The sequence below is a fragment of the Seriola dumerili genome, unplaced genomic scaffold (assembly GCF_002260705.1).
Source record: "Seriola dumerili isolate Sdu_G_001 unplaced genomic scaffold, Sdu_1.0 BDQW01000331.1, whole genome shotgun sequence".
Classification (NCBI taxonomy): Eukaryota; Metazoa; Chordata; class Actinopteri; order Carangiformes; family Carangidae; genus Seriola; species Seriola dumerili.
In genome coordinates this window covers 7,975,126-7,999,778 of record NW_019174586.1, presented here as the reverse complement: position 1 = coordinate 7,999,778, position 24,653 = coordinate 7,975,126, and the positions used below count along the sequence as shown (strand labels likewise).

Sequence of the window (24,653 nt, the reverse complement as noted above, 5' to 3'; positions counted from 1 at the left end):
AGGCACAATGCTTTCACATTTCACATGTTGCAGCCTCATGTTGACAAAAAAATACCCCCCAATACCCCATAATGATGAAGTGAAAACAAAATTTTAGGAAAAACTGTAATATCACATTGACATAAGTATTCAGACCCTTTGCTATGACACTTGAAATGAAGCTCAAGTGCCTGGGGGGAGGCTACAAAAACACCTCTACTGTATTGAAGGTTCCCAAAAGCATATTGGCCTAAGCCTAAGTGAGCAATCGTGGAAGAAGGGCCTTGGTATGATAGGTGACCAAGAACCTAATGGTCACTCTGGCTGAGCTCCAGATATCCCGTGTGGAGATGGAAAAAACTTCCAAAAGGACAATCATCACTGCAGCACTCCACCAATCTCAGCTGAGTGGCCAGACAGGAGCATGAAAGCCTGCTCGGAGTTTGCAAAAAGGCACCTAAAGGACTCCCAGACTGAGAGAAACAAGATTCTCTGGTCTAATGAAACCAAGATTAAACTGTTTGGCCCCAGTTCTAAGTGTTATATCGAGAGAGCAGGCCCCGCTCATCACCTGCTCAATACCATCCCAACCGTGAAGCGCGGTGGTGGCAGCATCATGCTGTGAGCGTGCTTTTCAGGGGAGACTGGTCAGGGTTGAGGAAAAGCTGAATGGAGCAAAGTACAGAGATATTCTTAATGGAAACCTGATCCAGAGCTTTCAGGACCTCAGACTTGACCAAAGATTCACCTTCCAACAGGACACTGTCCATAAGCACACAGCCAGGACAACACAGGAGTGGCTTAGGGACAACTCTGTGAATGTCCTTGGCCCAGCCAGAGCCCTGACTTGAACCTGATCGAACATCTCTGGAAAGACCTGAAAATGGCTGTCCACAGAAAGTCTGCATCCAACCTGACAGAGGACAAGAGGATGTGCAGAGAAGAAGAAAATCCCCAAATCCAGATGTGCAAAGCTTGTTGCCTCACACCCAAGAAGACTTGAGGTTGTAATCGCTGCCAAAGGTGTTTCAACTGAGTATTGAGTAAAGGGTCTGAATACTTATGTCAATGTGGCATTTCAGTTTTAAGTTTGAATAAATTAGCAAAAATTTCAAAAATTCTATTTCCACTTTGTCACCATGGGGTATAGAGTGTAAATTGATCAGGGAAAAATGCTTATTTTTATCTTAGAATAAGGCTAAGAAACGAAGGTATAAAGAATTTATAAAGTTGAACTTAAACCTAGTAGACTTAAATTTTTGAACGCTGAATCAGGTTTTCTATATTCTCTGGTATTTATAGAAATATCTGACAGGAAAATATATCAGTTGTCAAAACTGTTCAATTATAATTTGGGATATATTGCAAATAATATGTAAATAGTTGCATAATTGGGTTCTTTGTATCGTTGTGTATCCACATACATATTCACAAGGCATCCGAGTTTCAGTGAGGAAGGCAGTCGTGTGTATTATAGACTCATTCAACTTCAGACGAAAAAATGAAATACACTTGCATGAAACAGGAAACTCTTGGTGACTGTAAAAAGCAATTACTCCCTTAAGCAGATTTAATTGATATTTGATATATCTGATATGGTCATGGGAGTTGACATAATGATTGTGTACAGTATACAGTATACAAGACAATGATTTGTGTGGCTTATGAAACACTTACCTCATTTAATATTCACATCATGTCATAGAGATTTTTTTTAAATGTGATCATAACAGGGATTTGTCCATTTATTTCTCTTTTTAAAAGAAACACGTTGCAAAAACTGTATTGAAATCATCATTGTCAGCAGAGAAATTAGTAATTATCAAATATATAGCCACAAAAAAACAAGATTAGCAGTTTGTTTAAACTTATATATTTACCCATATTTACACGAGTGGCGTTAAACACAATCATTTCATCCCATTTTATAATAACAAAACTGGAATTCAACTAACAAAACTAACTTCTGCTTCCAATACAGAGTTCTGAATCAGCCAAAAAGTTAATGTATGTATTAATTAATCCCTGCAGATATGTATGTGAATAAATACAAAGAAAAACTTTGGAGAAAAACCTTTAAACGACTACTGTTTTAATTTGTAAAAGATAAGAATGTGTCACAATGTGTTCTCACAATGGCAGGCTATTAAACAGTAGACAGGGGTGTAATTAGACCCAAGACCGATAAGACAAAGTCTTTCACTCCTTTGACATGTCTGACCTATCACACCTACCACATACACAGGTAGTCTGTGACAGTGATAATGCCAATGAAAAATGTTTTAAAAAAATATGCAAATACAACAATTACAGAAACCCAAACTTAGACAGGGTTTGATCTTCAGAGCTGATTAGGTGCGAGTTCTTACCAAAAAGCATTTCCTCTTGCACATCTAATTTCCAAAACCAATTCCCCTCTATGCACATTTCCCCAGTCACTTGATTGTGTGCGTAAAATGTGATTGGCTTCATATTTAAAGACATTACATAGTGTTTCATTATATAATGGCATTGGTGGATTGTTTATTAGGGCTGAAATTAAAAAGGTGTTCTGCGAGGAGCATCTTACACAGATCACCCAGAGCCCTTCAGTGAAAATCCACATCCAATGATTACATGTCTGTCAATCTCGAGCCCGCGTGGCCCATTTTCTCTTTTAAGATTAATGTGACGGAATGGAAGCAAATTAGCTGCTAAATTAGAGCACAGTTGTTTCCATACTGAGAGGCCATCAGAGTTTCTCTCTCTCTCTCTCTCTCTCTGATCTGCCCAATAATAACATCAGTGTCTATAGAACCCTTGGGATCCAGTACCATTGCCACTGGCATCTTCTTCAGATATGAAAACAAACATCCAAACAAAAAGAGATCCATAAGGGGTAAAGTACATATAAATATAATAAATGTGTACATTGCCTTAAATGATAATGGCCATTTTACACTTACGGGACAACTTCAGACTCAGACTATGTTTTGCATTGTATATAGGTACTCCGCACATGTTTTGAATGCAACATGTACATTACATACAAAACAAACTCGTATCATACATGTGGCATAAATACAATATGAAAGTTGCTATGATAATGTGTGATAAAAATATGTCTCTATATAGACATATAGGAAGAACACAAATACTGTTTTAACTAAATACAGTTTACAGCATATATATATATATATATATATATATATATATATATATATGTATCCAACATGTTTTAATATTGTGTCTCTTAGATGCTTTTTGGCTGATGTTACTTTTGCAGAGCCCATCTGGAAAACTGTGTAAGTAGACGACCAGGCTAATATGAAATCTAACCCATCCAAATTGGATTCATAGTCTTCTGGACTCAATGGGGAGGTCAGCGTGGCAGATAATTAACTCTGAATGCTATGATTAAATCTATGCCTCAATCTCATCTCTGATAGAGAAATTCAATCACAAAGTGTTTACTTATGAAAATTGCATTAAACAAGCAGGAGATGTGTGTAGCTAAAAACCCCATATACAGCTTAACATGGCTTCCAACTATTGTATTATTTACTGTAATGGAATAAAGGTCTTAAATATGTCATTTTTTTAAGCATGTTATCTGTTATTGTGGATTAGCAATTTCAAGAGATAAAGTAATGATTCAATTCTGGTATTAATTTAGTGTAAATATGTACTAAATAAATACAGTATTTCAGTTTGAGATTTTATTTTTCAAGTGAAGCACTGCATATCAGTTCACATGGAATATAACTTGAATTTAGACGTTAACACATGCAGAGAGATTACAAAAGATCAATTCCATAATCAGTTTGAGATTTTTCCCTGACAAAAGATTTGAAGCACCACAATCCAATTCCTTTAACATAAAATGGATTTGTGGGTGATTAAAAATGAGATTATGTCAAGGGCCACACATGCAAAGAGGACACCCACCTTGGCTTCAGATTCCCTGATGAGTCTCTGAGCCTCTTTGAGCTTGTCTTTTTCAATAGTTAACTGTTCAGATACACAACACACACACACACACACACACACACACACACACGCACGCGTCCCACCAAAACATACCATGGTAACACACGTCACAACAGACACAGAGGGCAACAGAGAGGCACAAATGGGGGTGGGTTAGATAGACAGAGAAAAAGAACACTAGTACACTACAACAGGTACAGTACTCACACCAAACACTTAAAAGGCAGAAAAGAGGCAAACAGGGGAAAGAGGATGTTGCTTACACTGTTAATGACAATGGTGTTATATTCCCATTTTGTCTGAATGAGTTATTTGATGTGCAAAAGGCAAAGTGTACTGTACTTTTACACCTAAAACAAGGTGTAATCTATCTTCAAAAGAACATCAGTGAAGAGCAGACTGCAGCATGAAAGGAACAAGGCACAGCATCACTGACAGTTGGTACACCTTCAAAACCCTTCTTCCACTTTCCTTTTTTTTTTTCTTTTTTGGCATCGAAAAATACATTTCAACTTAACAGTCTTAGATGTGTGATGGGCACTGATTTCACTGTGCAGTCTTTGTTTTAGCAATGTACCCATTTTGCTTTGATATTTCAATCTGTGCAACCTTGCCAAAAAGGGAAGATGGGAGAGTAATCCACTGCAACTGAAATGTAATATTTTTATGGAGTCATTCCTACAGAACACCTTTTACTATGGACTGTAGAGAACTAAATATTTAATGTGTATAATGGAAAAGGAGATGGAAACTTTTAGTGGGTTGACTTAAAAAGAACTTTCATTTTGAAGAATTTTAGGAAACTGTTGTAAAGTGAAATATTTAAGGCAAAGTTTTATTTTACCTTTCATCTCCAGGGTTATACATATTATATACATATATGCATATATATATATATATATATATATATAAATGTGTGTGTGTGTGTGTCTGTGTGTGTGTGTCTGTATATATATATATATATACATATATATATATATGTATATATATATATACACACATATGACATTTGAATGACAGTGAATTTGGCTTGACAACTGAGCTGGATCTATGTCATAATAGAAAAACACACATAATAACTGTGACTACATTGTGAGTTCTGCTGTCATTATCGGTTGAGTAAAATTCTATAATCAGCCGGGACTAAAGGCAGCCTGGCAGTAAAAGAGAGAGAAAGTCGTCTACTACAGCTCCTCTTGGGGCCAAGGCTGGGTCAGCTACAAGACCGCCAGGTTGTTAAAACCTATTAATGGGATGGCGCAGAGTGCTCCAATGTACCACTGCAGTGCTACATTATTCATCACATCCAGAGCCAATTCAATGAATAGCTTCCTTTTTTGCTTTGAATGGTTGCAAGCAAAGGTTTGGGGAAGGGTGGATGATTTCACTTGTTGTGATTTGTGTGTCCTTTGTTGATGTTTACAGGCAGAACCTCCACTCAACTCAATTGGGGGATAATCAAACAGACACATCAAAAAGGCTGCTTGTTACAATGCCAAAGTTCCAAGAGAAAGACTCTCATTAAATGTGTTGGTTCACAAACAAGGTGAAGAGAAGCGACTCAGGCATGCATGTGTTTTAATATCTGACAGGAATTCAGTCTAGCAGATGAAAGGTTAGGGTTAGCTCTCTTAATTCATATTCAGCAAAACAGCAGTGATAGCACAGCAGCTTTGATGGACAAACGGAATGCATGTCCTCGTGCCAATTTAAAGGGTTTCTACAGCATTGTGTCAAACAAGGATTATGTTGCAAAACACATTCTTTCCTAGTCTTCCTGAAGTAGCAGAAGCACAGCCATCTGAGAGAATGACACTGTTGTTTGGTTCATTGCTTGAGGTAGCAATTCAATGGTCTATGAGAACACCTGTCTAAAATCAAAAACAAGAGATACCTCTAAATTGTTATTTCCAAACATGCATATTTTGGAGGAAAAAAAAAAACATTAGCCCTGACAGCCCTGAAATCAACTCTAATTAAAATTAAATATGTGAGGTGGGGTGAAAATTAACTTAATGTTTCTTAAACCTTAACAGATTGAATGAATTCACATTGATAGTAAATTTTATTTAAACAAAATATGAACTAGTGATGCTCATTTTTTTTTCTGACCAATAGTTGACGCTCGTTAAATGACCATTAACCGTTAACCAACAAGATTAAAATGTACTATTTAGAATAGACAAGTGCCTGTAAACTAATAATAATAGCCTCTCCTACATGTAAGAAAATATTGAAGAACTTATTAAAATGAAGCAAATAGTAGCCAGACTTTCTAATGTATGAACAAATTAACAAAACAAAAACACATTGAATCCTCCAGCGCCGAGAGCACTGTAACACAAACCTCTTCCTTCTCCTCCGTACTCAGCTGATAAGTGATGAGGAACAGCCAACAGGTTTACAAAGCGGAAACTTGCACTGTTGCATTTTACAGACCTCAAAAGAAAATAAACAGGCCAGGTCTACCTCAGTTGTCAGCATAACGTACGACTTGTCTAATGGTTTTTATTCAGAAGTAGCTACATGTCAACATGCTATGGGGTTAGTCTGGTGCGCAGTCTGTTAACTGTGAGACCCGCTGCAGAGAACACCTACTCAGATGATACTGATGTCCCAGTATATTTTGACTTTTAATTGATAGTATTAATCAGTCAAAATTCTTATTGTTGGTCAACGGTTAAGTGATTGATTGTGAAAAAGCACATACTTTATACACTGCACTTATGTTCTGTCAAAATGTATAAGGGATATTCTAAAGCTGTTATGGCCACATTCATGCAAGCTTGTTCCAAACAAATTACATGTTTTCCTGCTGAGGTTAATGTTTGTTGATGCTAAGTTCCTCAGCAGTAACTGCTCTCTGAAGGAGCATTCAGACAAACAGAGGAAGAGAGGGTTTGACTCTCCAGGGCTTCTCTGCTCTACACTACCTGTTAATGCACCACAGTCAGTCAGTCTTCAAAAGACAGAGGCCTGCCAGGGGAGGGTGAGGGGAAGGTGCATGATAGAAAAGAAAACACTTGGAAACAACATAAAAAGCTCCAACAAGGAAAAGAGGCCAAGCAAAGGTAACACAGCCCGGTGCATCATTTCTGACAGAAAGTGGAAGAAGGAGAAAGCAAGGGAGAAAAAGGGTGAGCAGGTGGAGAAGGTGGGGAGGAGCTTTTTTTGATCTCATTAAAATGGGTGGGCAGCAATCAGGCATGGAGTGAGTGATGAACCCCTTTGCGTACAAATGCAGGTAACAAGTGGCGACAGAGCACTCAGGTATATGAAGTGCAAGAGTGAGACCTACACACAAATTAAGTTCCAAAGACAAAAAACAATGTGTGACATTGACAACCACCAAAACTTGCACTACTTAACAGCTTTTTGTGGCGACCTAAGAATGACTGCTAGAGGACTGAGGTAACAGTAAGTTACAACTGAGAAAAATGCTTGACCACATATGCAGGTGTAGTTTATCAGATGGTGAGTGCCAACATAAGCAACAAGAAAGGAATGTCTGAAAGAGAAAGTAATCTCAGATATAGATTTAGGTATACCATCTTTCAATGCTGGTTTATATTAAATTCCCTAAGCAAGGAGGCAAACTGCCCTTTTGTCCCAAGGCAGTGCTAAAGTGTTTGAAATTGGGTTAAGGGGGAAATAGCAGTCATTTTCTGTGCTCAAAATGGAGGGTTTTGCCTGGGAAAAATGATGTGGAGGCCAGGAAAAGAAATGCAATCCATCTCTGTGACGATAGAATTACATAGGAAAAGCTTCAATAGAGCAATTTAACCATATAAAGAGCTACAACTTAAGAAGGAGATTGACCCTTTATTAAATCAAATGTTCTTGCATGGGTGATAACTCCCACTTACATCAGCAGCACATCTGTAAGTGCAGTGAAAAGAATCAGCCCTTTTTCTAGTGGCGCCATTTCATTTCATTGCTATGATTGTAAGACAAACATTTTTGTCCTGCATTCTGTAAGACAGTTTTTCACTTAAAAACTTTTATCAAGCTGATTAAAAGTGCTTCTGGAAATTGGATTTTTCACTATCTTCTTTTTCATGCTTTTTTTTGAGGAACATACATCATAAAAGATCTCTGGGGGAATGTAACACTGCTTTGCAGAGGAGTGGGATTTCTCTTTTTGGATTTACCTGGGACTCCAGGGCCTGGATCTTCCCCTCCAACTCTTTGATTCTCTCTTCCTTCTTTTGAGACTCGGCCTGGGCCTCCTGCCGTGCACTGAACTCCTCATCAAACTGCAAGAAAAGAGACACAAGTATGTCTATGTGCACATAACAAACACAAGAACACAGATGTAAACACACACACACGCAGGTTGGTGAGCGGCAGGGTATCTCCAGAGAATGGCCACAGGGCACATCAACAGACACCAAAACACGCTGTCTTACACTCTCTGGCCGATTTCTATTCATAGCCCTCATGGCCCTAGAGCCCTGTTGTCCTTTGTCTTTGTTTCAAGCCTGGCTTTCATGTATGTTGATGGATCTAACCTTTGCAGAAACCAAGCCATGTCGCTACAATGATTTCACTGGCCCAGCAGGGTGCATGGTGGACTGGTGGGACAGGACTCTTAAGAAAAACACACACACAGGACCCCCTTGGTATCATCAGACAGTGATAGTGAGGCTAAGATACAAGCTCCTTAAGATACATTTCAATATTATACATAATATGCTGAAGGTAAAGTTGGTAGGTTTTAATTTAGATTCTCTAAAATAAATAAAAAATACTATTAATCAATAATGCAATTAATTTAACTACATTGAAAGGAAATATAAGATAAAGTGAGAAATCCTCAAAGGGCTTGCTTAAAATGCAGAACTGTATCAAAAGAGCCAGACCATAACTTAACTCTGTCCTGCCACAGCACACAAATAAGTATACATCAGAACATCAGCATCGATTCTTGTAATGCTGATACGGATCATGTAGCGTCACAGCCAGGTATTGATCAGGGCATGGAAAATCAATAGCTTGTCTGGGAGCTCTGAGGAAGAAAAAACTTTCCTGATGGGAGCCGGCCAACCAAAGGGGGCTGTTGGAGTGATTAATGTCTCACCTTTTTGGAGTACTCCGCAGCCTTCTGCTCACTCTCGTCAACTTTGGCTTTATCCACACACTGATCTACAAAACAAGACGGCCACGGTTACAAAATACTTCAAAGGCATCACTGGGTGCAATGCCCATCCTTAGCTCCTCGTGTGAGATTTACAATCAGACCTACATCTTGTATTCGAAACATTTTAGAGCGAGTATGATATGAAAAATCTGTAAGGTCTATGAGGTGTTTACACTTTAAGATGATCTTAAAATATATATCATATATCATGGCCTTCACCACACCTAAAAATGTAACGTGTGTTTTTAGAAGGAAAGACAGCACTTCACCGCCAAGTGAGTTATTTAATATAACATTTAAAGGATTATCGGACTGCATGTGAGGAAATGCAAAGCTTGTTGAATATAAAAATAAATGAAAAATTAAAATTAAAATGTGTGAGGGAAAAAGGAGACAATACACAAAATGGGCAGCTTTGTTGAACTGTTTTTCTTGATCTTGTGAGGAAGGGACAAGAAGGGAAAGTGTTCTCATGATGTGTTCAATAACTGCCTCATATACAGTGAAATCAGTCATACTGGGCAACCCTTGGCTCATGCTGATGTTCTAATCTCTTACACTCCTCTTCCCTTCATCCTCCTCTCACGGAGAGAACTGTGTTTAATTAACAGAAATCATCACCAAAAAATTGTGAGGTATTATCTTTTACTCGAGGGTGAGTGTTTCAAACAAGAGAGATATCAGTTAGAGCCCATGTATCGGACCAAATCAAAAAATTTGCATGTTTTTGCTATTTTACTTTGTTTTCTTTACTGCTTTTCAAATATTTTGTGTGTTTCTATTGTTCAGCTTTATTTGAATGAATTTACAAATCTCATATTTTAGAATTACCCCGAGGATGAATCATCGAAGGGACGGTGTCAGTGCAAGTTTTAAGTGTAAATTACTGTTAGATCACACGCAACACATCTCTGAAAAATAACTGTTTTTAGAAAAGGGCCCCCTAATGTGAAAGTGAAATAGTAAAAAAAAAAAAAAAACAGAGAAATAGGTGGAAACCCCACGTGGATGTGCCATTTAATTCCACGTGTCTTTAGTGAGAATTTAACAAAAAAAAAACCTTGGAAGTTTTTTAACAACTGATTAAATCTCAGTAAAGTGAGTGAGGAAACTTATTAAACACAGCATCAGTTCTCTGAGGATAGGTTTAGAAACTTTTAATGACCCTTTGTTGGCAAGTCACAGAACTGTTAGTGACACAACAGAGAGAGAAACAGTGGTGTTATTTATTTCTTTTCTGTTTGAAAAAAAAAAATTCCATTAGTAATGCAGTGTAAATAGATGTTTTCTCTATGATTCCAGGAACACAGCTGACAAATACCCTAACTGCAAAAAACAACTTTTGAAATTATTCTGAGTTAACGCAATTCATAGATAAAATGTTTTGTTCATCGATCATTAGATGACCGCATCTCATATGTCAAGACATAGGTGTTTTTTGAGGTAGGTGAATTTCACATGTATTAAATTAATGAGAGGGTTAATGTCAAGCAATTCAAAAAGTACCAATCAGATGGGTGAAGTCCACGTCCAATCTTTTACTGTAGCCAAAGTCAGGGTCCATCCCATTGCGATGCAGGACCACCTGAGACACGCACTCTTCGATTACCTTGTAATATTGAGGCCTGAGGGTGAGGAAACATAAAGCAGAACAATTAGAGAAGCCACAGAAAGATATGAGTGACACAACTCTACAAGGCTAATTAACCACAAATTATTCCCTTATCCAAGCTAGAGGTCACAAAATGCCACGCCAAAAAGGGTACTGCTGGAGAAAATAGACACCCTATTAAATTTGATCACTTGCTTCACCCCCATCATGAAATTAGCAGATTAATGGGCACACGGAACCCAAGTCTATGTTAGTCCGTCCATTTCAAGGTGACAGACGGTAGCCAAGGCTGTGCTTGCCCTCTTGCCTAATTTGCAATCATCTTTGCCAATTAGAGCAACCATAAAAACTGAAATGTAAATCTAATCAGTGTAATGTGTGTAATTGAAAGCACAATGACCGGGAAAACATGTCAGCCAGTTAGGAGTGTGACTGAGTGCTTGGTGTTGTCGAGCAGGGTGTGTGGATCAGCCTGCGACTTCCATTCCACCACACAGGTTGGTATGTGACCTTTTCCCAGTAACATTATCAACTTAAATTGCAAGTGACATTTAGTAAATACAATGCCATCTTAAGCTGAGCTCCAAACTGAGAAATAATTATTTTCTAAGAATGACATAGACCAGAAGTTTATGTTTAAATACTCAACAGAAACAACTAGTTTTTTATTCCTCTAAAGACTCATGCTCCATTTCTTGCAAATTGAGATTTGAATTTAGGTACTACATGTGGAAAATTTACCCTTGATGACCTTCTTGAATAATGCCCTGAAAATTTATAAAAGAACATTTCCCTAAACTCAGAACAACAAACTCCATGAGCAAGTGCATGTGGGTGTGACCAACTAATTGTTGCAATTTGCTTAACGGCTGGGCAATTGCAATTCTGGTCGTCACAGCGCTGTGAAGTCTGGAATAAGGGTGCAGTGGGATGAATACATTACTAGTAGGAGGAATACAGCATCAGCAGCTGGAGCAGGGACAGCCTTCTGATTCAATAATCACATCAGCTCCTTTCATCTCCTTTTTAAATAGCAAACAGTTTCCTAGTGAGCACACAGTGGAGGCTATGTTCTTCTGAGTCCCAAAGCACAAATATACCATACAACACTTCAAATATGCTTTCACTAGCAGATGATGTTCCTTTAATTTAAAGAAATTATTTTCATTTAAAAAAAAAAAAAAAAAAAAATTGTATCTTTGCAAACTCGTGTTTTGACATAATTTTACATCTCAATTTCAACTCTGAAAGATTCACAAGTCTGTGTATAGTAAAACTGCTACAGTTAAAGTATTTTTAGCTTCCTGATATTGTCCAATTGATTTATAAAATGAATACTGAAAATCAGAGATGAGGAAAAGAGATTTTGTGACAACCTTGGTCAAGATAAGAAATTCAAAGTCTGATCAAAGCCTGCCTGTCGAACGTGTCTGCATAAAGGCATTAAGGGGAAGGAGCATTAATGTTACTAAAATATAATAATTGATTTGAGAAGGCAAGACTGTGAACAACGTGCCTGTGCCAGCTGGGTTAATTTTGAGTGAGACCTAAAAAAGCACATATATCCAAGTATGAGTCTGAGTAAAAAGTAACACGATTCACAGCAACTTGTTATTATCAAACATTAAATGGAATCAAGTTCATTTCCAAGGCTTTGACTCAAACTGTTGCCCATAAATTTAAAGGCTATGTTCTGTTGGTACCTTGTGGGTGGACAGGCCACATCATGTTATGAACAGGAATATGAAAGAACACAAAATTCTGAGCCAAAGCAAATAAGAATAAATCAGCATTTAGGTGCACTGTTTTGAAAGCATGAAATGCCATACATTAAGCTTGAGCTGGCGGATTCGCCCACTCATGACTGGAACAAGCTAGTGAAAGCTCACACATCGCCCTGCATGGCTTAAGCACTGTGGCACTCGGCTTACAACTGTCACCAATGTACACCACATTATTATCTCAATAAGCCGCCCTATTTTCCCTTCGTCCTCCATCCTCCGCCACCACCAAGCAGATAGGGGCTGGGTGGAGATAACTAGAGATGGAGAGAGTGACCCAGAACTGTCAGGCCCCTCCACAGTGGGCAAGGCTGGGCTCCAGAAGCTAGCATATGTCCCCTGCATCATTCCCCACCTCTTCTTTTACTTTGGCACCTTCATTTCTTCCAATGATAGCTTGCAGTTCAGCACAACCCCAGCCACTTGATCCAGCTCTGCTCCACATAACCAGTGTAATCCCCATATCACCAAGCTCCAAAAGAGCAGATCTGCTCTATATTTACTGGGTGGGTTTGATGTGCTCCCATTCATTAGGCTTGCAGTGAGAGATTAATTATCAAAAATAAACCAAGCCCTGGAGGGGAGAGCAACAACTGATGTTGTGTTAGGAGCAATGACAGTAGACAAGAGCACTTGAAAAGTCTGCCCACTGTAGAACACCTTATTATTAGAATACTAATTATAATATTTAATGAACGATCATTGAATGGACTATTATTTGACACAAGAATCAAGACACCACATGTGCTATCAGTTCCAATAAATACAATAATAAAAAACAACTTAATCCTTTACTTCAGGTAGAATATGATGAGTACACATGCATTCCTTTGATCACAAAGCCAAAGTCTGTCACACTTTTATATAATACTACTTAACCTTAAAACTGCCACCATTAAATGATTTCTAGTAGAACCATGCATTGCTACCACACATTGTCTGACCTGCCAATTCCTTTTTGTTTAATGTTGTGGAAATACTATGTTTATCCTACACTATTTCCCATTATCCCAATTTGTACCACGACATTAAAACAGAGACTATCTATTGGAGTAGCTGTATGTACTGTAGTACTGAATCTTCCATCATTATAACTCCACAGCAGTGATGTATGGGGAATAAAATGCCTCAGTCAGAATGTATTTCTGGTGTCTGGCGCTTCTGTGCGTACATGTGTGGGTTTGTCTTTGCAATTGTGATGGAGGCCGGAGGAAAAAGATATTTCAAAAACATATCTTTAAAAAGACCATCAGTTCTTCCATAGGCACTGGTACTGATCCCTTCTTATTGCTGGCTTACAGAGGGGTATATGGATACTGGAGCTGAGGTGGACGTGGCTGTTCTAGCTGGTTAATGTGAATTCTATTTCTCGCCTCTTCCGAATAGATGAGGAATACATTATTCATAAATCCAAGGGAACAGCAACTTGTCTATGGTATATTCATCTTCCTCCTCTCATCCTCCCTTCGACTTCCAACTTTATTTTTTTTATGTCTTATTTCTGCAAAAAGGTCTGACACAGCAGTGAATTCATCAGTGTCACTCCATTCAGAAGAGTGGCAGCGGTCCTGCCAATGACTGACATGTTTGCGCTTCAAAGACAAAGTAGAGAGCTAACCCAGCAGTTTTAAATTATGTAATAATTCTAAATAAAGTAATATTCCTACTCTGATAATTTACATTTTTCCTCTTTAGTGTTGGAAACATAGAGGTGAGTTAGCATTTAACGCACAGAGGTAAGTGAAGCAATTCCGCCATACAAGATAAAGTGTGGAGTTATTTTATGACACTTTGTGCTCATCTTCAATTCTAGCCTGCAGACTAGAGATGGGCAAATAATCTTGGAACAGCATGTCATTCCTATAAACTGCATTACCACCTAGTGGTGACTACAAGGCTGATAGGCCAATTATTAGAACAACTTTAGTGAATAAAATTGATGGAGATGACGGTGCTGTTGTCTTAACCACTGAGGATTAGGTTGGATGTAGCTCCTTTCATGTACATAACAAATTTCAACTTGGCTTTTTCTTTTCAAGATATACATATATATATATACAACAGAGACAATAACTATTTCCTGTCAGGAAAGAACAAGAGCTATGTATGAGGTGTTGATATCTAATGTGAAAAACAGACACGAAAAAATTCAAAAGCTTAGAGTAGTGAAGCACACTGACAGAGTACAGCATCATGAGTTAGATGCAGATGATACAAGGCCAGTGGTATGTCAAAATCACACAGAACTTACCTGATATAATAGTCATTCCTGATGAGCAATAGGTGTTGAAGGATTGACAGGAAGTATGTCTCTGAGCCCGTGTCTTTCACCATATTGGACAGGAGATGGTACACTTCATTCATATCAGTACAGCAGCAAGGTTAAGGAAAACAATTTTACAGTATGACAGAGTTACTTACTTTTAGGTTTCTAAGTTAATTAAGTTAACAGCTAAGGTAACTTCTTAAGAAGACACCCAATCTGAGTTCACTTATTAGGTGCATTTAACTCCTGTAAACATTTAAATTTGTATTAGTTCTTTTTTCTTTATAACATTTTATTTTTTTCCCCAGTTCCTCACTTCAGGTTTTTTGACAAGCATCATTGTGCAAAAACAAACGGAGATGTGATTCCTCTTATCCACTCTCTCTCAGGGGAGCTAAAACAGTGTAAACAACTAACTTGAGGAGGGGGATTGGCAATAAAGAATTCTCCCTCCGGTTTACCTGTCACTCCGAACCTTTCAAGATAGTGGAAATTAATTACATGAAAAACTCACTGGTTTGAATGTTTGAGACAAGAATGATGGGGAGCTGAACATTCGCAGGGCTGCGATTCAGTTCTCAGATTGAAACTGACATGTACTCAGGAGTGAAAATTCATGTTATTAAATTTGCAAAAGGTATTGATTATGTGTCTTAGGTTTGCTTTCCCCAGGAGGAAGTAGAGATGGCTTTGACATCTAAAAGAGATGTTAAATCCAACTGTCTTACTTGTTATTCTTCCATTATGTACTATACATATTTCTTGATTATTTGCTAAGTATATGTTTTAGAAAGTATTTATTAAAAATGCTTCTTATTCAAAGAACAGAAAAATCTTTGAAATGTAAGAACAACTTCACATATAGTTTAGGACAGGATAAGCACGTACATTGAGTCACATTTCAAACTCAAATTTCTGTTAATGGTCGATTTGTAGTACAATATTGAAACGAAAAGAAAAGAAAATAACCAACTAATGTTTCTCAAACTTCTACTAGTGTTGTAAAAGTGTAGCTCTAAGAAGTAAAGAACCCCGGAAAATGAATGATTTGGAGCTCATTTAATTTGTTTGCTTGAGAAAGGAGGATTTCCCCACGGAGACTCATCTTGTTTGAAAAAGTGGAATAAGCCTCTCAGATATGTGCACACATGCAGAAAAAAACAAAACTAAGGAGATAGTGCACTGTTAAGCTCACAGAGATGAAAACTGGATTGCAATCATAACACGAAGTGTGAATCTTGACAATGTGTGCTAAAATATTTACATAGTTCAACATACTGACTGCAAAGCGATGAAGTGGCATTTTCAACACAGTGGCAGGATATGTTGTGACTCTCCTCCCTTCTGCTTTTGGCACAGAAAACATCAGTGCAATGCACATGGATGTGGATGATCTTAAGGATCCAGATAAAATTAAAGCCAAATTGAGGCTAAACAGATCACCAGAGCAACAGTAATATTTCTACTAGAAAATATAAGCGTGTTGTATAGGCTGATTATAGCTACATATATATATAGCTAATGTTAGGAATCCTAAGCATCAATTAAATTAAAGAGGGGTCAACATTATTTCATATTATTATGTCAGGTGTCATCAGCTGCTAATGAACAATGATTCTTTGAGAGTATCGAAATATATCAGATATTTTTTTAAACAGCACTGAACTGCATTCTCCATTTCTCATGCTATCATCCATACAAAACAAAGCAACCGCAGCAATTGGAGCAGATCGATTCTTTTAAATACAGTTTGACACTTTTCCTATTAATTTCAACAATGTCTGTAATTAAACTCCTATCCCATATCAAATTTTTAGAGAGAGGGATGGGAATAAGGCTCCTCTAAAGTATCATTTCCCTCCCTTGTATTAGCTGAGTATGAAGCCTGGGAGAATTACCAATCCTGCGAGATTCAATTATAGCATCACCACAGCAGCATTTGAGAGGACATGAGAAGGAGCTCAGACTGGGAAAGTATCCAACTAGCTTCATCTATCACTAAGCTGCAGACATAAACCTAATGTAGAATGCCAATCCATTCGATGACACCCCCTCTACGCTTGCTTGCTCTCTCTCTGTCTATCTCTCTTTACACTCTATCTCCAAATAATGAATAAACATGAGCGGCAGTCAAGTGTGATGTAGGCCAGTCAGTGGTGAGGTCAATCAATCACCATTCCACAGCTCATTAATATTCATTAGTGGCCTGGAGTCACCTCCTCAGCACCTGGACCTAGGCCGGACACAGAGGAGACTAGCCTCTCCAGGTTAATATTCATGAAACTGCTGGAAGAAACAAGACACATATGCAATGCTCAGGTAGTAGAAGTACTACCTGCGTGATATTATGCATATATGTGTGTGTGTGTGAGTGTGAGTGTGTGTGTGTGTGTGTGTGTGTGTGTGTGTGTGTGCATGCGCGCTATGCAGGCAAAGGGACAAAGGATAGCCTAGACATTCGAATCATGCTCAGAACTCACAGATCAATACCGCATTGTCCTTGGAAACAAACATTGGCCTTCTCATTTGTGAACCTGCTCAAGCACATCATTAATCCAGGTGCATTTTTTTCTCTCTCCATCTTCTCTCTACACACATACACAACCTCCTCCCCTCAACTACATGTGTCAACAGAAACTGTCACTCACAGCAGCACTTTGTGCCCGTGCTAGAACTGTGGGATTTGGTGAAAGAAAAGGTTGTGAGAATGAACATCTGCATAACAATGTCAGCGTCTGGTTTGTCGGCTCACAATGTCAGCCATTCATACATAGCCTTAGAGAAGATTTGTGAATTATTAAAGGTTCTTCTGCAGGATGCTTGAAGAAGTTTCCAACTGAGACTAAATTACTGCTCACCTTATTAACTTCTACTCTGCATGTTTGGAGTTAAATGGCCATTGGTAGAGAGATGGAGAAGAAAATTCACATTTCCTAAATGGGGCAGAGAGACAAGGAGTGATAGTACTTATACTGAAGAAACCTTGACCATGAAGTACAATATTGCTGCACATAAAAATATTTAATTGTCTACTATGCATAATAAATGGTAAGAACAAGAAAGCATATGTCTGTTTGATATCTTCCTCGTGTCTTGCAGAAGTCCTACTTAACCCAATTTTAATGGACAGGAACAAAAAGTGAGGAGGAGATGAGAGGAGATGGAGAGGATGGGAAGAGTAAATAAAAAGAAGAGTAGAGGTGGGATGTTAAGATGATAGGGTTATTTACCTAGTATACCTGGTCAGAGATGGAGTTGGATATTGTGCTCTGGCTCCTCAAATCCTTCTCTAATGAATCAAGCCATGAGGGGCTTTAGACTGTAAAGCTTGACGAAACCCACAATCTACACTCATCTCTCACTGCTAGTTCTGAGGGCCTATTCATCTGTATATTCACACATAGGGAGTACAAAGGATATTCCATCTCAGCACGGATGTCGTCCAGGCGGTGGGAGAGTTCAATAGAGTCCTCCTCCTTGTTCTCATTGAACACCTTCAGCTGGATGTCCAGCTCCTCTGTCTCTTTTAGCTCCTAAAAAGAAATTAGACACATAGCAGATAGCTGAGAATGTAAAGTTGAACAAAAGGTAATCTCGCAGTGTAGATTATGAAAAACAGTCACAGCACCTGCACAAAATAATTTAGATATAGCTCCTAAAGATTTACTACTCTAGTCTTTGTATTGTTGAATCTCATCAGACTTGTACTGTATGTTACTGTTAACCAGACATACCTAAAAATCTGTATGAGAATATTGGTTTCCCTGCTCCAGCTGTACAGAGAGCTGGGAACTGAAATGCCCTAAAACCTTTCACCACGCATCCCAGACAGTACTTATTCCTACACACCTGTTCCAGTCATGAGGGGCTATGGGGGTGCTCTTTACCACTTCTCTATGAATCACCGGCAGTGGAGTTTACAGATGGAGACAGGGCCAAATGTAACCCAATTTCTGCAGGTATCAATCACACTGCACCGCTTTTTGGGTGCACCATCTGTCTTAAGCAACACTGGTTCAGAGGGAGGTGCACGAAAAAGGAGAGAAAGAGAAGAGGAGGAGGTCCAAATGTATGCGTCAAGGACTACAAGAACAAAACAAATTGGGCTTCCTTTTTCAGTAGAGTTCACTTTTTTTTTTTACAGTGACTCCTGAGTGTAACTCATAATTAGATGAAAGCGTGTCAGTTTGAATGTCGGCATTAAAAGCCTTGAACATTCATAAATGATTGTACACTGAGACTCTTTCATATCAGGGGGCAGAATTGAAGATAATTAAAGTAATGACAGTAATAATCAACAGGAGCAGCTGGGATGACTTATTAGCAACTGGCTCTTTGACATGTTCACCCCACGCGCTACAAACTAGAGCTTGAGTGATGAGTTGGAGCTTGTCTGCCTTCGCCTCATGTGAAGAAGTGTAAGCTCCCTGATAATGATGCCAGGACGACCTGTGCGATGCAGTGCTAGCAATGCATGACACTTGACATAAGCTACAACCACTACTAATTATACCACTACTATAACTACTAATTAAATTAATTATAATAAAACCTATCCTTATATATGTCTGTTGTTCTTTGTGATTTTAAGTCACTAACGAAGCTACCAGTTCTTGAATCTTGTGAAGAGGGTTTAATTCTACACCTGGATTATTTGGTCTGATAACTCACCGGCAGGATCTTCTTGAGGCCACATCTCAAGAACTCATTGCGCAGATGTATCCGGAAGTCGAGGTCATCAGGGGACGTGACCAAAGCATTGATCAGCTGCATGCAAGCAACCTGTGGAGAAGACAGACAAAAACACAAACAGAGAAAGAGGGTTGGGAAATAAGAAAATAAATGAGAAATAAAACATATTAATACAATATTAAATAATTTCATTGTAGATTGTGTGTTTGGTCTCAGAAAAATAAATGTGTGTTTTGGAGTGATTATTTGCTCTCAATATTTCTTTTCCAAAACCAAAATCACAGAAAAATGATTGTATTGATGGAGCGAGAGAGACCAGAAGAGAAACCGTAGAAAGTAAAGGTCTGGTGTGTCTATTGACTAGATGTGTATTATTAATGGATTTATTGGAAAGGAAAAAGCCTCTAAGTATGTGTGTGTGTTTCTGTGTGTATGTTCGGTAGAGGATGGGGTTAAGAGGAAATTGCTGATGAATTATAATGAGCAGGAAAATGTTTCAGGGGAGCAAACCATGGATAACACAGTCTTCCTTGGACAGACAATCGATAGCAGGCTGAAGGATTCCCATGGACAATGTGAAATGTCTTCTGAAACCTTGACCCTGTGCTGTTGGCTTGTATGTGTTATTAATAAGAGCCACAACAATGCTGATTCTGTGTGGTTTCCTCTGTCAGATTATTTTTCTGTGTTAGAGTTAGGCTTAGAATTTCGATTCGAACATATTCTTGCTTAATAGTTTCAACAAAATCTCAAACATGCAGATACACCTGCATTAAGGGAAATAAACCCACAACAGCAGATCATCCCATCTAGTGCTATCTGAACAAATTACTTGACACAAGATACTAGCAAATACACCATATCTGCTTTCTGAATTTCTGCCTTGTGAAAAGATGAGCAAAAGCTATCTGGAGTGCACTGGTTTGTTTTTCTGCTACTGTGAAGTTATAGCAGCAGTGTGTGTGTTAGCCAGTTATGGGGATAAAATGCATGATGTTATGCCATACAGATATAGGATACTGTATAATCTCTTGGGAAAGTACAGGCTTGATAGAGTAAAGGACGCCCTGCCACTGAGCATGTACCACTTGTGCCACGCTCCCAAAACATGGCCAACTTCTCCATGCTTCAGAAAGGCATGAGGGCTTCTAAGCAAGATCTGTGCACTGAAACCTGACATTTTACTGTATCCACCAGAGGCCAGAAACATAAAAGAAACTCTACCAAATCTTCACAGAATTTATGAGAGTGAAGAAAGCCATGGAGCTCATGAAAAATTCTTTCTCTTCTCCTGCATACAGATGGATACTTACAAGCACCTCAAACATACCTCAAACATACCTCAGTCATATATACGGGAGTGGGAAGTGGATGGGTTGGAGGTGAGGGCATTATCTGTGTAGGTTTACAGAGCTGCAGCAGTGCCATGGGGGGGGGTTTCTAAACATTGTAATTAAAAGTGGCACTGCTGGGACGGTTTTAATGTTGAAATGCTGAGTTTCTTTCGTGCTCAGCAGACAAGCATAGCCTGAACTACAGCAAAACACATTTTAATCACATTAGCAAAGTCTAGTTCTACAGCCCATCACAGGTTTTGGATAAAAAGTCAATTAATTTCCTTGAGCCCCCTGCATCAGCAAAGCATTTTAATTTACTTCACAATTAGCAGAGCTTCATTTCATTAACAGCAAAATTTAAAGGAAAAACAACAGCCTCCTAATAAAAGAATATCTACTTTCTCTTGCGCCACCCGCCTCATCAGTTTCCTTCATGACTTTTCCTTCATGACTTCCCAATCCCTGCAGTTAAAAAAGTAATTCCTTTCGTAATTCCCTACTTTTGGTTTCACAAAAACATGTTTTAAGTGGGGTTTTTATTGCTGTTGTATAGTTTTCCCTGCTGTTGAAGAATACTAATGAAAATGAGGAGAGGTATGGTGCTGCAGTTGCCCTTTCCCACCAAGTCCTCTGAGACCCAACTTCACTGCAGCATAGAAAAAAGCAAGGAGAGGAATTTGTAAGATGTGACAAAAATGAGCAAGGCAGTAAGAGGAGGAAAAATGTGAGAAAGAACGAAAAAAGACATAAAGCTTATAGGAAATCAACATCTCTGCTTTTTTATTATCATTTTTCTGGTGTTTGCAAAAAGAATGGGGTAGTTCAGTAGAGGTGCTCAATGAAGCAGGTGTTTTTGATTAAAGCAGTGGCGATGGAGCTCAGGATGCATTTCAATAGCCCCATGATCACATCATGTGCTAGAGGTGTTGTAGGGTTGACAAGCGGCCGCTACGGCACGAAGAGAGGCAGAGAAAAACGCATGTAAGGAGACAGTTGAGGCTGAGGTCCCAGAGTGACAACTGTCAATTTCCGTCTTGCCTGGCATCAAACGTGGGTTTCTAGGCAAAACAGTTCATCTGAATGACACTGGACTGTGCCAGGTTTCTGCCCACTGTGGCCAGTATGAATTAGTGTGTATGACTATTTAAGTAAGAAAGTATTTCACAGAATAATACTGAATTAAGATCAGTATGATAAGATAACATAGGTGGTTATTGTATTGATCACTGGATTGGCCACTAAACCATGAAGTTTACAGTTCAAAGGAAATAATCTACTAAGAGGGTAGTGATGAATGAATGATGATTATTAAAGAGTGATGTTAATTGCTTCTTGGTGTGCAATTCCTAACCTGGAGTTGCTGGGCTTCGTGGTTCTCCAGTCCTTCCACAATTGAAGCAAATCTCTCTTTATTGTTCCTCTCTGCAGCAATTGTCATGGCAGCGAGAATCTTATCCAGGCTGGAAGACAACAGAGAGCAGGGAGCAGGCAAACAAAAAAGTCAACAAACACTTTTATCACCTCACTGACAGGACATTTACTCACAATTTTCAGCTCAAACACCATGTATCTTATCTTCCCTTGTGTGTTGGTGTGGACATTTACTCCGCCAGTCTTTGGTCACCCTGACAAATGCTGCTGCTTTCCATCTCTTTGTATGCATTCTGGTCTATTATTGCAGCAGTATCCAATTTTGACTTCATCATGCTTGTTACTAAGGTGATGCTAGACAAAAACAGCGTTTTACTTCAAATGTGTTCACTTGTCAAAGCAATTGTGGTAGAGAGTATTTGGCTCGGTGAAAAAAGGGTGCAAATTATTGCAGGGACTGCCAGACTAATGTGCAAATACACCTATTGAGAAGGTAAGCAAATTAGAGTACTTGCAAGGGCTCAAGGCAACTTGGCTAAATAGAACATTGGACAATTTAAGCCTCTGACTTGTGAATGAAAAAGAAAGTTTGTGCTACACACATGGAAACACACACAGAGGACTGCAATAAAAGTAAATTGATGTCTTATGAGCACTTACATAAACAGTGATTTACAATATGCCTACATAATAACTGGTAACAGGTGGCCTCTCTATGACTGCAGGGAAGGGCCACATTTGCTGTTTTGCTTTCATCAGTTGAGAAACTGAACAGCTTAACTCCCTGTCCTCAACCATCCTACTCTCTTGCCTCTCGCCTGATATACAAGTTCCTCTCGCTGTTACAATAAATAAGTTAAGAAACAAATCAATAGTCACACTAGGCCAAATGCTAAAATACCAGTTTATGTATGTGTGAACATGTGTTATCACACATGCCACCAAGGCTGTTGCCATTTTTATTATCTTATATCATGCCAAAATATAACACTTTGAAGATGTCAAAATACTAGCATTCCTTAGTGAGTGAGGGAGATCATCTGTCTGAGACCAATAGGACTGTATGTGTGGAGTAAGCCTGACGGAGAGATAAATTGAATGGCCATACTCTGTGATAGGGGTTAGAAAGTCACAGACAAGCAAGGGGAGCTGCATACTGAGTAGCTTTAAAGCCAGTTCAGACGACGCTTCAAAACAGGCAAGATAGATCTGCTTAACTTGTCGTGTTCCCTTTTGATGCTGTCAGCTGAAGTGGGTGTTGAACATGAGTCAGCGTCACAACATTGGTTGGCAGAGAAGTTTCTGAGCAAGAAAGTGACGGCTCAGCTCCTTTGGCTGTCACTTCTACAGGATATGTACATTTTTTTTCTATGATCATGGCAGAGATCTCCATATTTACTTTTCTTGATCACTTTGAGAGTGAAGTGAGAGAGAGAGAGAGAGAGAGAGAGAGAGAGAGAGAGAGAGAGAGAGAGAGAGAGACAGAGAGAGAGTGTGTGTCTGTTTAAAAATAGTTATTGTGTCCACATGCTAATTATTATGTCTAATTATTAATTCATTGCATCAATTCATCAACATATTTATGTATATACAAGCTGACATCAGCAATAATCTATTTTAAAATGCTGTGATTCAACTTCCCGAACAAGAACTAGCTTGATAAAACTGTATTAACTTCGCAAAACTGGAATACCACTTCCAAAAAGCCACTGAAGTAATCACCTGTCTTCTTTAGAGGATGCGGCAGCTTTTGCTACCCATGGCTAACTTGTTTGACCCAAAAACACGTCCTCTACACACTGGGAAAAGCACATGAAAAGCACATGTCACTTCAAGGGCCGACCAGGTATTGTGCACACTGGTTCACTCATGTGGCTTATGGGAATACTTAAACAAACCCATTGTTTATTGTATTAGCTTCACCTATGCTTTTCTGCTATGACAGGTCATGCAGTCTGCAGTGAAGAAAGTCTATTATTACCTCATACAATTAACACACAATATCACAATCATGGGATATTTACATAAATTTATGCTTTTCAGTGAAAATGCTGAATTGTGCTGTATATTTTCTGTTAAGAATATTCTCACACTATCGTAAACATCAGTTTAATGGATATACATTTTAGGAGCAGTTACTGAATATAACTGTGATTTTTAGAAATTGAATGGAATCAATAAAACCAATAAATGTAAACCAATAAAATGGTTTTGAAGTGATTTACCAGAAATTATAAATTTATTGGATTAAATTACTGTTAGGACAAAGATTTTCACTCCTTGATATTCTTTAACTTCAAAACTATTTTGGGAACCATGCACAGTGAGGGTCAGAACTTCAGAACTACAAGCATCAAGGCCTATTTGGATGGTCAGAGACGTAGAGACACACTGCTGAACTCAGCTTCTCCAACAGAATTTGTGGGTTTGTTTATTTCCACCACTGCATACAGACTGACTTTGAAGTGCCATTGTTATTCTAGTCTGGCCCTGAGGGAAACAATAA

The 24,653-nt window shown here is 38.6% G+C and overlaps 1 protein-coding gene across 4 annotated transcripts in view; it reads right to left on the bottom strand.

Annotated features, from left to right (window-relative positions):
- The window catches only part of diaph2 (diaphanous related formin 2), a 397,964-nt gene that overhangs the window by 264,403 nt on the left and 108,908 nt on the right, over positions 1-24,653 (bottom strand). For all 4 annotated transcript variants that reach the window (XM_022759875.1, XM_022759878.1, XM_022759876.1 and 1 more), the window contains 7 exons: positions 22,128-22,236; positions 19,419-19,529; positions 18,168-18,280; positions 14,733-14,849; positions 10,595-10,713; positions 9,029-9,093; positions 8,100-8,204 (listed from right to left, as the gene is read on the bottom strand). In XM_022759875.1, the coding sequence (XP_022615596.1) occupies positions 8,100-8,204; positions 9,029-9,093; positions 10,595-10,713; positions 14,733-14,849; positions 18,168-18,280; positions 19,419-19,529; positions 22,128-22,236 (739 nt within the window). The remainder of the gene's footprint in view (positions 1-8,099; positions 8,205-9,028; positions 9,094-10,594; positions 10,714-14,732; positions 14,850-18,167; positions 18,281-19,418; positions 19,530-22,127; positions 22,237-24,653) is intronic.